This window comes from Apium graveolens, unplaced genomic scaffold (assembly GCF_009905375.1).
Source record: "Apium graveolens cultivar Ventura unplaced genomic scaffold, ASM990537v1 ctg8359, whole genome shotgun sequence".
NCBI lineage: Eukaryota > Viridiplantae > Streptophyta > Magnoliopsida > Apiales > Apiaceae > Apium > Apium graveolens.
The window spans coordinates 15587-31100 of NW_027421114.1; the positions used below are offsets into that span (position 1 = coordinate 15587).

At 34.5% G+C, this 15514-nt stretch overlaps 1 protein-coding gene across 11 annotated transcripts; it reads right to left on the bottom strand.

Moving 5' to 3' along the window:
- Window positions 1-3590: 3590 nt before the first annotated feature.
- On the bottom strand, window positions 3591-8115 carry LOC141704874 (amino acid transporter AVT6C-like). Of its 11 annotated transcripts, none has more exons than XM_074508035.1 (10): window positions 7877-8115; window positions 7755-7803; window positions 7229-7378; window positions 7053-7130; window positions 6720-6748; window positions 6382-6530; window positions 6074-6253; window positions 5266-5986; window positions 4821-5014; window positions 4129-4377 (listed from the first exon to the last, which is right to left on the bottom strand). In XM_074508035.1, exons 3-8 carry the CDS (start codon window positions 7259-7261, stop codon window positions 5796-5798), a joined length of 660 nt encoding a protein of 219 aa, XP_074364136.1. In that variant the 5' UTR covers window positions 7262-7378; window positions 7755-7803; window positions 7877-8115; the 3' UTR covers window positions 4129-4377; window positions 4821-5014; window positions 5266-5795. The 11 variants fall into 11 exon arrangements, with proteins under 11 accessions (XP_074364128.1, XP_074364127.1, XP_074364130.1 ...); XM_074508030.1 differs by having other exon boundaries at window positions 6074-6277; XM_074508032.1 differs by having other exon boundaries at window positions 6074-6277; window positions 7229-7436.
- Window positions 8116-15514: the final 7399 nt, after the last annotated feature.

Here is a 15514-nt window from a genome sequence, read left to right on the forward strand (position 1 = left end):
CGGCCACCAACTCCGTTCATCGACTATGATCACCAATATCATCACAAAAATTACTAGATCTAATTATCACCTCCTTTTATATTTCATCATCTCTAACTATCACCTCTTCCATATCTTCTTTCTGCTTACCACTACCTCCAACCACCATTTTCGGCCACCACCGTCGCCGACCGCCACCGCCACCACCACCACCGGCAGCCACCGGAAAATCACCATCGTCAAATACAAAATCACCACTGTCAAATCAAAAATCACCTCCGGAAAATAAAAATCACCACATAAAATTGAAAAATCAAATCCAGAATATAAAAAATCGCCTTCGACAACCTAAAATTACGACATCTGACAACTATTTATGTCCACCAGATCCGGCTACCAGCTCCTTTCATAAACTCCGACCACCATATTAAATTTAAATCACCAACGAATAAACTATAAGCACCAAAATCGAATCACACAACCGAAAAATCATTAGACGACCTCAATCAATCCCAACAATCATCACAAACTCTAATTAACTAATTAAAACTACAGAGATGTTGCATAACACAAAACAAAAGTTGTGATAAATTAAATATGTACAGGTTGAACGAATTTTTTACAATGGGGGTATAGAGGAGGCCATGTAAATCTCCGTCATCAGTGATTTTGAAACTGAAGTGGTTGTTAAGGATTGAGATTCCGGCATCGACGGTGAATGTTCCGGTGGGAAAGAAAACAAGCAGTGTAGAGAGTTGATGAGTGGAGTTTAAAAAGAGGTATGTGATGTGTATTGTAAAAGATGTAGAGGAGGTCAGGCGGCAATGGTGGATGGTGGTGGCGGAGGTGAAAAGAAATGGTGGAAGTTTGATGAGGCGGCTGCGACGGCGGGTGGCGGAGGGTGGGGGCGGTGGAGAGAGAAGAGTGTAGAAGGTGGATATATTATGTATGTATATAAGTGTGTGTGAATGATTTGTGGCAGGTGAGAGGTGAGAGAAACGGAGGAGATGAAATTGGCAGGAAGGAAGAAGGGATAAGAAATGTGTGGTTTAGATTATAAAAAATTAATAAAAATTAAGGGCCGAGATTAGATCTCATATCTCACCAAAATAGAGGTTCTCATTTGAGCAATTCCCTATATATATATATATATAGGGAGTTGGTCAAATGAGAAACGTGAGATATGAGAACTATCTCAGCCCTCTATTTTAAATTTTTTATAAATTTCTTTTAATCCCCACCACACAATTATTGTTCCAACCCAAAAATTTCTTTATCAGTCCCTCTCATCAACACAACCCCAACCTTTGCTCTCTCTCTCTCTCTCCACCTCACCACCCGATGCCGTCGCCGCTCCATCACTCATTTTCGGACTTTCATCTCTCTCTCTCACCTTCCCCCTCCCCTCTCTCTCTCTCTCCATCTTCATCCCCTACCTCCAGCTCCATCCTCATCGCCGCCGACGTCTTTCACTTAAAAATTAACGACTACAAAGATATACATAGCCTCCGATTTATATTTTTGATCACAAAAATTCCACTAGCCTTTTATCATGTACGGATATAATTTATCACAAAATTGCATTTTCTTTGTTGTGTATTAGTCATTTTAATTTAATTGTGGTGATTTTGGCTTGTATTTGGCGATTCTTATGTAATTGGTGGTTTGTATATATGCTCGTGGTAGTGATATTGTGATAATTTTTTTTTAAATGTGGTGTTCTTTAATTAAATTTGGTGGTTTTGGTAATGATATTGGTGATTGGAGTTAATGATGGAGTTAGTGGCCGGATCTGGTGGGTAGAGGAAGTGATCAATTGTGGTGATTTTTTTCTCCGACGGTGATTTTCTGTTTACCGGTGGTCAGATAGAGTGATTTCTGCTATTATGATGGTGATTTCTTATTTTGGTGATTTTTCATTCTCTGGTCGTAAGTGATATTATATTTGACGGTGATGATTATTGGTGGTCGCCGGAAATGTTGGTCGCCTAAAATGGAGGTCGGCGGTGGTTGGAGGCGGCAGTGGTGGAATTTGAAAGAATAGGGTGATAAAATATTTAAATATTAAAAAATTAATGTGTGGTAAAGTATTAAATAATATATAAGAATCAGTGGTTATGATTGAATCTCATATTTCACAATAAAACAGGTTCTCAGTGGAGTAAGATCCTATATATATAAGTATAAAATGTGTATATTAATAATACTTTTTTTTAGTTTTTGAGTTATTTATAATTTAATTTAGGGACTACAAATGTTACTAACTATTGGAGTACAATGTTGCCAAGTTAATATGAAATTGAGTGAAAATAAATATTAATATCCATGATGATTTGACAAGGTTAACAACTATTTTGGCAATCCATTGTTGGAGATGCTCCAAGATTTGTGAATTTATATGGGGATCATAAATTTATGGGAGGACGAAATACACTATCTAATCAATTTTTATACATAATTTGGAACATTGTAAGCTCATGAAGAGGTTTGAGGGGACTATGGCCACCCATGCCCACCTTAAATCCGTCCATGTGTAACTTGATACAATAGAGAAAACAATCAATCGAGAAACTCTGAAGGATGCGGATTACAAATTAGCTGTAGCCTAGCTAACTTGCTCATGTTTGTATAATTGATTGAATGAATGTAAAATGTTGTATTGCATACTTAAAAAATAGAAGAGCGGAGGATGTAAAGTGTTGAAGAAACGCCGGTTGTGATATGTAGTTAACCAGTCAAATACAATAAAGTAAAATTTAAGTGCTTCTTGATGATAACTCACATAGTGACGAACTCATGCACGCACGATGCTTAACTGTAAAAAACTCTTTATGAACTTATGTAACTTATTAGTTTTTTATACTAAGGAATTTTCACATGATAACTGGCATTGAGCTAAATCATTACGCCCTTTTTATATGACGCTTTAACTTTTACACACATTTCATGTTTTTTAACTAGGCAGATAAAGTTTATTTGCACAATTTTCTTTCTGTGAATAAAAATAGATAAGTATTTTAATTCACAAAAACAATTTAAAAATTATATTTCTAAATAAGCGGATTGAAATATGTGCAAAAATTAAAGCGTTATATAAAAAAATAGAGGTTGTATTACAACAAAATTTGAGTAGAACTACCAACTGAAAAAAGTATTAACTGAAATGAATTAAGTAAAACTTTTACATTGGTTAAATCATTGGTGTCGCTAAAATCTTAACATAAAAATGACGTATTGAAATAGAGTTTAGCAATGAATTCATTACTCAATTTTGTTTCATCTTCAATTAGAGGTCAACAACTAATTTTATTGTTTTAATTATTTAGGATATTAAATTAATTTAATTAAAAATTGAACATGCTCATTAATTTGTATGGTTATAAAAATATCATATTTTTAATTTAATTTTATTTAATCCAAGTTTAATACAAAAACTCCCGAATCGACTCCAAATCTAACTATGACTCCAACTCGGTCTGAAAATACCAAACAATAAGGCCTAGTCACAATGAACCAAGGCCTACATATGTTATTGGGATTTTAGGTATTTCCCATTATTACATGTCTCACTTGAATTTTAGAGTGAACAAAAGAGCGAAAGCTCGAGTGTTCCACCAGTGTATGCCAAACCATTCTTGCAGTACTCCCAAGTGAACTGGTCTGTCCGGCTGGTTTCCTAATAATACATCCCCTGTAAACAACACAATTAAATGTTATTAGACATTTATACACACACTAAGGTGCCATAAATAGGTAATGTAAACTCTAATGAATGGTAGGAATTTCCAGATACATGATTCTTGATGAGTAAATAGACTCTGTGAATATAACACGTGCAAGGACGATTTTAGGTATTTCCGATTATTACATGTCTCACTTGAATTTAGGTATAGGTATAGCCTTGGCTTACCCTCTTATCCACCAAGGACGATAATCCATCGGATTACATGATAATTGATCCACCAGACTACAAGGTAAGTGATTCCAAGCATACAACTTTAAATTAGAGAATTACCTCCAAAGTTTCTCAATGAGGATAACCCATTGAATACAGAAACAAAGCTCTCAATTAGAATAACCCATTTAATAATTAAAAGCTATATCAATAAAAAATAATCTTAAAAGAGAACAAATATATACCAAAAAACTTATATATCAGCATTCAAACAACATTTTTCTATATCTACATCTACATCAACATCAAAAACTATCTACTTACAATTACATTCCTAACCTATCTAGCTCACTAAAGGCGCATTCCCCAAGCAATTCTCCCCAGATGGATATGCTGCGAAACCATAAATAGTATCAGCTGAAGCAAAGTTCGTAGCATCACGTACAACTTCCACAAAAGCTCTAGCTTTGTCAATGACTTCATAGATCTTGCCTTTGTGTTCTCTAGTCGCAGAGCAATATGAGTTAATAATCAGTCTAAAAGCAATACAACCGAATATTTAGCACAAAGCTGAAATTAAAAAGTTATCTCTAGCCGCTATTGCTTTAAAACTTTTACAGTTGAATAAATTCTCTCTCATAATTTGCTCAACAGCTCGGATAATGACTAAAGTAGGGTGTCCTGGACCTTGATTAGGAACCATTGCTCTCAGCTCAACTAAATCAATAATTCGAAATAGGGTAATTCAAAGAGCTTTCAAGATAAGAAAAAAATCACTGATTAAGGCTTGGTTGTAGCTGCTAGAGTGAGAAGAAGAGAATCTATCTAAAACAACTTTACCAAATTAGCCAGGGTCGTGTCACATCAGAATATGTTTGTAGAGCCTTTCATCTCAATTACAAAAATATATAAATAATAGTGTAGCGAAGCAATATATGAAACTTACCTTATTATGAACACTAAAAAATCCGGTAATTTGGAATGTGGCTCCTGACAAAACAAATAATCAATAACACTTCTGGATAGTCCTGCTAGAGTAGAAAGGGGTATCACCAGTAGCCGATTCAGGAATTTATCAAACATACAATTTGTTGTGAAAAATCCCATCCGAACAAAAGTCATCCCAATGGATGCTTCCTGCTGTAGTAGCAGCTATAAGTAAGAAATTTGGTGACACTCTTGACCAGAAAAAATACACTTATAAGCTTAAATTTGGACAAAAAAATGATTAGAGCAGCTCCTAATTTATTCTACATCATCTGGATTCAAAGAGATGCAAAAAAGAGTAACCGTGAGAAAGATGAATTAAATATGTACATATCCACACACATGAGATAAGAAATCAGACCAGCCAAGTATGAAATAATTTCTAACAGTAACCACCTACTCACCTCTTCCAGTATAATACGATCCCATTTCACGGAGTGTAAAGTAGATTTGCCGTTACAGGATCCATATTCAACTCCTTCCGACTTGTTGGTAGAAGAACCAGCTCCAAAAGTCTTATCCTTGTTGTAATGCTTCCCTTTCTTTGAAGACTCCTCCTTTCCTTCATCCACCGACTCAACACCCTTGCCTTTCTCTGATCTGTTTAGTTCAGGATTCTTACCCTTCTTCTGTTTCGACTGCTTATTAGTTCTAATAGCATTTAGACCGCCAAAATATTTCAGGTGAATAGATATCTTATGTTCATAAAATAATAACTTTCCACACCAAATGCACTTATGTTTAGCTGGCATAACATTTTTCCTCTACTCAGCTTCAACAATAGAATATGTAGTAATAACAAAATCATAATCTGAGAATTCATGAAGGGTTTTGCCTCTGTTGCCTCCATGACACACTAGCACCTTGTTGCTACCTCTTAAGTTAAATCGATCAATCTCATTTACCCATTAAATCACAACAACAAGAGGACATATCACAAGGGTAGCTTTAACTTCTGGCAACCCTGATCAAAATTTACAAGTATGTCTGCCATAATGGAATCCCCAAACAACAGGTATCCGAAGATCCCAATGGTAAAGTAGATTCCTGAGCAAAGTACTAGAGAAATTCGAACAACTGAGGTCATATCTGATGCTTCCCTAAGCGCCCCTCCAATAATATGAACTGAAATTAAAAACATTTTCATAAGTAATTTCCTCAGAAAATTAGTGTCATTTATAAGAGTACTTGTTTCTATTAGTTGTAACTAACCATTGAAGTGAAAAGTGAATGTAGTGACGGTGACTGGAGATGAAGCGAAGAGGTTAAAGAAGGAGGCTCGATTGTCCAACTGAGGTATGAGCTTTGGTGTATTTGTTTTGCCTTCTAAGAGTGCTGAGATTGCCATTCCTGAGCATATCCCCACAAACACCAATGCTAACAGAACTGATACTGCTGAACAAAACCTTAATGATTCTTTAAAACAAAAAACAAAGAACACGGATACAGGGATCACTAAACTGGAACATAGCTAATGTATGTACGAGAGAGGTCTACATTGATTATTTGTATTGACCTACTCGACGGAACAAAACTAGTGGTAGTGAAATGAATATTAGAGTAAACAAAAGAGCGAAAGCTCGAGTGTTCCACCAGTGGATGCCAAACCATTCTTGCAGTACTCCCAAGTGAACTGGTCTGTCCGGCTGGTTTCCTGATAATACATCCCCTGTAAACAACACATTAAAATGTTATTAGACATTTATACACACACTCAGGTGCCATAAATAGGTAATGTAAACTCTAATGAACGGTAGGAATTTCCAGATACATGATTCTTGATGAGTAAATAGACTCTGTGAATATAACACGTGCAAGGTTAGCTTAAAGTAAGTTGATTCCTACAAAATGTTCAAACCTTTGCCTTGCCATTTTAGCACTTCTTCCCTGATAAGATGTCGAACCAACATATCGTCAGAACCATCCAATACCTGGACAAGCATTATTTCTCTTGTCCAGTCTTATATACATATATTATGGGCATGCTCCGCAATCCAGACCAGCATCAATCAACTTTTTAGTTGTAACATTCTTATACATTTAATTAGTTGGAACATGCAAGATATCCTGTGGCACTAATTAACCGCGACTAATAACATATAGCTTTGCAGTGATGCATTTAGAGCTCAGGAATGTAAAAGGCATCTGTCGATGTCATAACCGTCAAGTATTATCATGAACGGGCATGTACCTCTGGCATAAAAATTACAACATGATCTAGTGTCCGAGCATCAAATTTTGAACTGTTTGGCTTTTCTAGACCCAACACCTACAAGATGCATGAAGCAATGCAGTTAATCTTAAGTGTATATTATCTTTCAGTGAACGTTCTACATAAATAAATCTATAAATTAAACTCTAACTTACAGATCGAGCAAAATCAATAACAGAAATCTGCATTCCTAAGAAGATCCCAAGATATGGAACTTTATTTTCTCTGGCATAATTAGCAGCCAGTATGATTCCTTTAATCCCATGATCCCCAAATTCAGCAGGAACCAACACACGTGCTGCACTCTGAAGACATGGATAAAATAACAGTTCAAATCATTAAGAAAATATAATATTTGGGACCCTGCACAGCCACCGAAAAACACAGCATTCCCCCACTAATGTTAGAACATCAATGTAATCTTCAGCTATAAGCTACACAAATAAAATCATTTATGCGAGTACGAAATGACAACAGTAAATTCTAATTTGAATAGGCTTTCCTCCAAAAATTCCGATTCAACATGAAATTCTAAAAAATTAATATCAATACAACACGTGTCTAGCAGTAACAATAACAAGGCCACCAGTATAGCTTATAAAGATCTGTAAACCCAACTTCTTTCAAGATTAACAATACATACACCAACTTTTAATCGAGTAGATTAGAAGTTAATCTTACCTAATCAAGCAAACCCAATTTCTTTTAACACTAACAAAGCTCCAAAGACCTGTAAACAGAGCTTTATTAAAATAAAAACATAAAATTTGAAAATAAATTCGAAATAAACTTACTTTTCTCACATAAATTGAGTAGACCCAACTTCTTTCAAGATTATTTAGCACCAATCGAGCTCGATTTAGGAATTAATCACGTTTAATTAAAGGTTAGTACAAATAGGGGTATAATTAGGTTTAGAGAGAGTGATTGAGAAGAGAGGCAGTGAGAGATGAGGGAGAAGAGAGACTGAGAGAAGAGAGATGAGACAGTGAGAGAGAGGAGAGAAAAGAGAAGAGAGAATGAGAGAGGGAGGGGGCACCGGAAAAACTGAGCATAAAATTTTTGGTTAAGCCGGAAATTTTTTGGTGTATTAATGGGGGAAAGAAACAAGCGGACCTTTTTTTTTTTAAAAAACGATTATAAACATCGGTTAGTTAAGATACCGATGTCTGACAATACCTTTAACATCGGTTTTGAAGCGACCGATGTTAAAACTGCTTTTAACATCAGTGAAATTTCTAACCGATGTTAAAAGGGTGATGTCGTAGACACTATTTCTAGTAGTGGTGGGTCCCTACTAACGTGGAGGGCTAAATTTTAAAATTAGGAAAGTTATTGTGTGAACTAGTAAAATGTTAGTGTTAAAAATAAAGAAAGCTTAATACAAATTTTAAAAGTTATTTTCTAGTTTTCATTTTAAGGATTATTTCTATTTGAAAAAATGCATATATATATATATGAGTCACCACATTTTTGTTGTAGACCACGGAGACCACCTATGTTCTGCAATCAAAACCCTATGAAATATATTATTTTCTGAAGTATGTTTATGAATATCACTAATTTATTAAAATTATTGAATATCATTTAAGTTTAATAAGTATAATGTGTATATTCTGCAATCTAAACAATTTTTTTTGCAAACTAAACATGTTTCGTAGGATAACACATTTTGTAATGTTCTACATGCAAGTACATGTATGATATTCAATATTTTGAATAAAATAATGATCTTTGTAGAACATAATTCGTAAAATATTACATTTTATAATGTTTATGCAAGATTTTAGTTATCAAAACATAAGTGGTCTCCGTGGTCTCCAAGAAAAACATGGTCTTCATAGAATTTTACTCATATAATACATACATATAAATTGTAGGAATTTCAAAAGAAATCCCTGCTTAGTGAGAGAACTAGAGAGTCCTACTGATTACGGTTGATTTGATTTTGATCTTGTGGTTCGGATTTTGTGTAAACATATCTTTATTTTGTTTGTTTAGAGTAGCAGGGTAGTATTTTGAATATTTTTAGAAGATTTTTTGGGTGCCTGCTTCTTAGTAGTAAATAGAAATATATATGCTTAAAGAGCCTCAACAATAGGACATTCTCGTTAACAGAGTACCTTGATGATCAATCTACACCCATGCCCTTGATGAACATGAAATACCAATAACATCTTCATAAACGAACAACAAAATACTTTAATAGATCTACACACCTAATTCTAACATAATAGAACACATTAATAAATTTACACCCATGAGTGAACAACTTAACATGGGAGGAACACAATAGTTGTTAGAAATTTAGGATAAAAAACAAGTCTTGTCGATACTCTTTCAAACTAAATAAGGCAAATTTAAAATCATTATTCTTTACCTTTGACCATTTTTTTCTTCACCAAGAGACAACTTCACCTCTCAAATATATGTGATTTGAACCTAACAATTGAACATGAAATCCTATGTTCTGTAGACTTTTCTTTAAATAATGATTCCACAAAGTTCCTGCAAGTTTATAAAATTGTAGTTATCGTTCTTACAATTTAAAAGAATATTAGAAAGTTTGGAAAAAGTAAAAGAACGTCGTATATTAATATGAGTACTATGTAGAATACCTATGTTCTTGATTTTCCATTGAAGATAGTGATATAACTCTAGGATATTCGATATTCTTGAATATAATCTAAGTAAAAGAAGTCTAATGTCTTAGAGAATCGAATTTGGTAAATTTCATATATTAGACCATTTTACGTGTTACACCGAACTATACTTTTTTTGTAATGGTATATACACTCGGTCCATTTTAGTCTTGTTGTCCATTTCTACTATTTTTTTCTTATCCCAAATGATTTGTCCGATCCAATAATTATGATAAATAGAGCGTGAATATCATTGTCTCAATTTTATATTAGCACAATTATCACCCTTTTTTGTTTGATTGAATAAAATATGAATTCTGATTAATGAAAAGGAAAAACTGGATGAAGGGAGTTCTTCTCATTACTCATCGTAATTTTTTTAATATGTATATTAATATACCGTGTTTAAGTTAATGTCAAAAAATTAGTTACAAGGTTATTATCCAAAAAAGAGTAGAAAGTAAATATTTCCTTTTTTAAATTTCTTCATGCCTTTCAAGTTGGTTAAATATATTGTACTAAATGGTTTGTAAAAATACTAGTTACGAATATAACATTATTTCACATTTAACTAGATAAAATTATATAAATTAATTACAAAATTGTAAATATGATATAGAGGGTTGGAATAGTAATTTTATTGAACACTTTAGGGAAATAAGATTTTCCTCTTGCCTTTATATACACACAAAATGTATTTCCTTCTCAAAATAATATTACTCATATCATATACTGTGAAATACTTAGCCGCCCACAAGTGAGAGAAACACTGAGAGAGCACACGTTTGTATAATCGTTCTTGTTCCAGATCGTTGGACAATTCACGGTCAATCGTTCTTGTTGTAGATTGTTGGACGATTCTCAACCAATTGCTTGGATATAGAAAGAAACATAAATTGTGCAAATGGAATATGTTCAGATCTGTAGATCTTTCGGTATCTACTTCAATCAACTCGTAAGATTCTGAGCCTCTGAATTAACAATTTTTTCATGAATCCTTGAAGATAAGATTTTAGGTTTTTTAACATTTTGTTTGTGTTTATATGCTCAAATCCCACATCTTCCTCATCAAACCATTTTTCATCATCCATTGGTACCTTAATTGGACATAGCAATAGAGAAAAATTGTGCGAGTGGATTGTATTGGGATTCATGCATCTTTCATTACCCACTCCAATCAATTATTAAGATTAATATGAGCGTCTGAATTAAGTATTTTTCATGAATTTTAGAATTTTTGTGTTAATTTTTTTCCGATTATGTTTATGTACTGAAAGTCGCTCCCACGTCCTCGTGTGACCACTTTGCATCATCCATCCATCCTTTAACTAATAAATTTTTTAAAAATTAAATCACCGTTCTAATACTCTAACTATTTTTGAACTGTAACTCAATAAAATCATTGAACAATATAATCTCAAAATTTTAAAATATATTTGCTATCCTATCATTCCTATTATACCAAAATTGACTTAATTGTTCTAATCGTATACTATTTTTGAGTTATAACTCAATAAAATCATCAAAAACAGGAATAATACAATTAAAAAATTTCCTATATTGGTAAATTTTTCCAACTTTTCCCAATTATAACTAGTTATAATTATAAAATGCTAACCATCTTGATTTTAATATGAATCGACTTACCCCGTCATCTGAATCAATTTTTAATATATATATGTGTGTGTGTATTTGTGCTCAGAAATGGGTCATTTTACAAAGTAATGAATGTATACTTTATTATGATTACATTTTAAATCATCTTGATTTTTTGTGTTCAGATTTTCTTAAACAAAAAAAAATTATTTTATGTTTAGTGTAATCATACCAGAAGAAGAACTTGATTCAAACCATGATTAAGTGTTACATGCTTATATGTACACATCTATGTTTATTTATTATATTAAATATACAAGGTTGTTACAAGGTTGTATACATTTTATGTTGTTAACATGAATTTTTTTCCTTAAGAAAAAAATTGATCCATATACAAGGTTTAACAGAAGTCATGAATCATTTTCATTTTTTAATTTTAAAATATTAAATATTTATATTACAGGAAACAATGAAGAAAGTGCTCCCAAAAGAAGTGAGGTCTACATTTATTTGGAGGTAAAATTTTAATTTTTTTATTTGAATTAAAATTATTTATAAAAAGGTCAGCATTGTATATGAACTTCCATCACATCTATTAGTTAGCTACCTACCTACAATTTAATGTGTAAAATGTCCTCTAATGAATCCATACAACAAATTTGCAGTCTACAAGTAAGGCTACACACTATTCATATTTTTAATCCAAGTAGTTATCAAAAAATTATATACTAAAAATACAAATCACATAGCACAAATGAGGAAAGAAAATCTAAAATTTGTAATCAATTTCATACTTAGGATTTCTCACATAGATGTGATCAAACATCACTCTAAATTGCTTGTGTTTTTCAAAAAACCTTAATGTAAATTGTAATATGTTGTCCAACATTTAGGCCGGGAATCGTGATATGTTTTTTAGAGTGTAGTATTGTGTCAATTTAGTTGCTGGTTCACTTGATCATTATAAACAGCAGTTTCCAGGAAAGATCAGTTGCTTTATTCATGAGTCTTGTCTGTATAATGCTTTTTTTCTTTGTTGGTTGCAACTTTTATCCTCTGTAACCCTTGGCTTCGTAATTTTTTTCATCAAATTATGAAAATCATATCCTAACTTTGATCTTTTTCTTTCATAGATCCTCATGCAGATGTTTCCAATAAAGTATAATTACGATAAAAGTTGGATCAGGATATAAACCAAGCTAGTGAATCTGTCATCTGCATGACAGCCATTGATTTCACTTAACATCCAGATTTTTGCATGGTACTTTTGGACAGTGTTGGGCCAAGGAAAGGAAGAGGACTTCGAATAGGAAATTAGAACCTTAGAATAGATGTTTGTAATAAAAATCCCAATAGAAGCCCAATTATAAGGGGAAAAGCCCATTAAAGGCTCCATATAAATATAGGCTAATTGCCCTACTTGTAAAAGGTTGGAAAAATAAGTATCAATAAAGAGTATAGTTCCTCATAAAAATATGGCTCAAACTTAGGGTCATCATTTGATGCTAGAATGAGCTCTTAAATTTGATACTCCAACATGATCATTGAAGAAACAGATCCAGATAAATGTGGGAACACGACAGAGATCCAAACTATTCAAAAATCAGAACATGTTGCTCCTGCAGAAAATGATAAAATATCGTCGACCCTTAAACCAAGACGGTTGTTTCCGGTGGAGGAAAACCCCCCACCTGAAGGTTCTCAGGCGCAGAGACAACCAATCAAACGCAAGAGGAAAATGATTAAGGATACTCGCTCTCGTATTTTAACAGAAAAGAGGAAGCATGTGCTCTCCAGTGATGCTAGGTTGCATTTACAAAAGTTACAGTAGAAGAAACTCTTACGAGAACAAGAGTAGAAGGCTCAGATGTAGAGCTCAAGGTGTAAGAAGCTGAAACTCAAAGACTAGAGGCAAAATTGGAAAAAATAAGAGAGATTCAATGTTTACAGCAAGAGTTGAAACAAACGTTGATTAAGGAAGGTGGTGATGAGGAACTTGATTATGTAAAGCTTTCGGAGGATGATGATGATTACTATTATGATGAAGATGGGGTTTCTACTGAGTCTATATATTCAAGACCCCGACATCCTAAGATAATATCTTCAGGGGGAACTTTGCAAGGGTCGATGTCAATAGACTCAATCTTACTGGAGGAGTTCTTAAAAATATAGGAAGATATGGACCAGTTGCGAGATCTAGTTCGCACTCAATCGAGGTTCGAAGCCCCGGTGGAAAGCCCTCTCTCTCGAAGCATTAAGAAAGCAAAAATAGACATGACTTTAAAAACTCTGGCACTTGATCAATTTGATGGATCCTCTGACCCATCAGGTTTCCATAACACATTTGACAGTCGAATGGTGTTTTACGAACACTCAAAAGTCGCCCGTTGCAAATTCTTCTCTACATGCTTATAAGGAACAACCCTACGTTGGTACAACAATCTCCCATCTAGGTCAATCGACTCTTGGACTATGTTGAAGATTAAATTTCAAACAAGATTTTCAAGCAACTACAAAGGGGGAAAATTACGGAATCTTTGATTACGATGAGACAACGGCTTAGCGAATCTCTGAAAAGCTATTTAGGTCGCTTTCGTCAAGCTATATCTGAGATAACAGACCTAGAGGAGCCTTTGGCGGTGAATTATTTAGCAGCAGGCATTGATGGAAACCGACATGGCATTTTACTAGAAGAACTCATAGAAAAATATCCTCAACACCTTCATGTAACATTCCAAATTGTTGAACACCGTATGACACTTGAAGAGGCAGTGGGTAGTATAAGATCTTTGAGACGCTCTAGTTACAAATATGACAGGTCAAAAGCTCACAATCCCCGGACTCCGAGATCGCGAGGATATAATTCCAAATACCCTCGACGTTCAGCAGCAAGAAGAGATAATAGGATGGAAGAACATCGAACCGCGAGGGGTCATGAATATCAATGACGGTCTTTCTCAGACCAAAAATGGCAGGCCCGGGACAGAAAAGATAAAGAGTTTACCAAACTCACAGTTTGCGACTATCATGAAGATACTGGATACACTATAGAACAGTGCTACCAATTAAGCAATCACATTGAATCCAAAATCAGAATAGGCCATTTCATCCATTATATCTAAGGACAAGGCCAAACTCATCAGAGACAAGATGACAGAATAGTCGACGTAATTTTCGGGGGTTACGCCGCTGGAGGCATGTCAAACAACTCTCGTTAGTCGTACGCTCGAGAAGTGTATAATGTTAATCCTCAGTGTCCCAAAAGATACAAGCCTTCTCCATCTCTCGTCATATCCTTCTGGATTAGAGCAATGCCCCAAATATCATATGAGGCCATCAAGATGCGCTGGTTATCACCGCCAAAATCAGCACTAACATAGTAAAAAAGATCCTTGTCGATAACGGTAGTTCTGTCGACATCCTTTATCATCATGCTTTAGCGTGAATGGATACAGGAGATAGAAAGCTAGAAAATACCCATTCACCTCTTTATGGCTTCACAGGTAATGAGGTGAAAGTGGTCGGGATAATTGACTTGCCGGTGCTTTTCGGCACGATGCCTTGCCAAGTATGGAAGATAGCTAAGTTCCACGTAATAAGTGCAACCTCAAGTCACAATGCCATACTAGGGAGAACGACAATCTCGGTATTAGAAGCCATTACGTCGATCCCTCACTTAAAAATGAAATTCCCGACTGAGTTTGGAGTGGGAGAGATGTGTGGCGACCCAGCCGTGTCAAGACAATGCTACTTCACTACTGTTGTGCATAAGAAGCAAGATAATGACACTCAATCTATTAATGAAGTCGTTTAGATAGATGCCGGTAGAATTTTTGACATTCCAAGGGATCCCTCGTTCTCACCTGTCGGTGAAACGATCGAGATTGCGATTGATGAAAATTCCCCCAGCAAATCGGTTAAAATTGGAAAAGATTTAAATCCTCAAATAAAAGATGAATTAACGAGGTTGCTTCGGGAGTTCTCGGACATATTTGCATGGTCACCATCTGACATGTCTAGAATTCCAACTGACGTTGCAAGACACTCTCTGCATGTCAACCGTCAAAAGAATCCTGTCAGACAAAAGAGGCGGACTTTCTCAGATGAAAAGCGTCGAGCTATCGACGAAGAGCTTGATCGACTTTTAGAGGCTCGATTTATCGAACCGGTGAAATGTCCTACATGAATTGCTAATGCTATCCT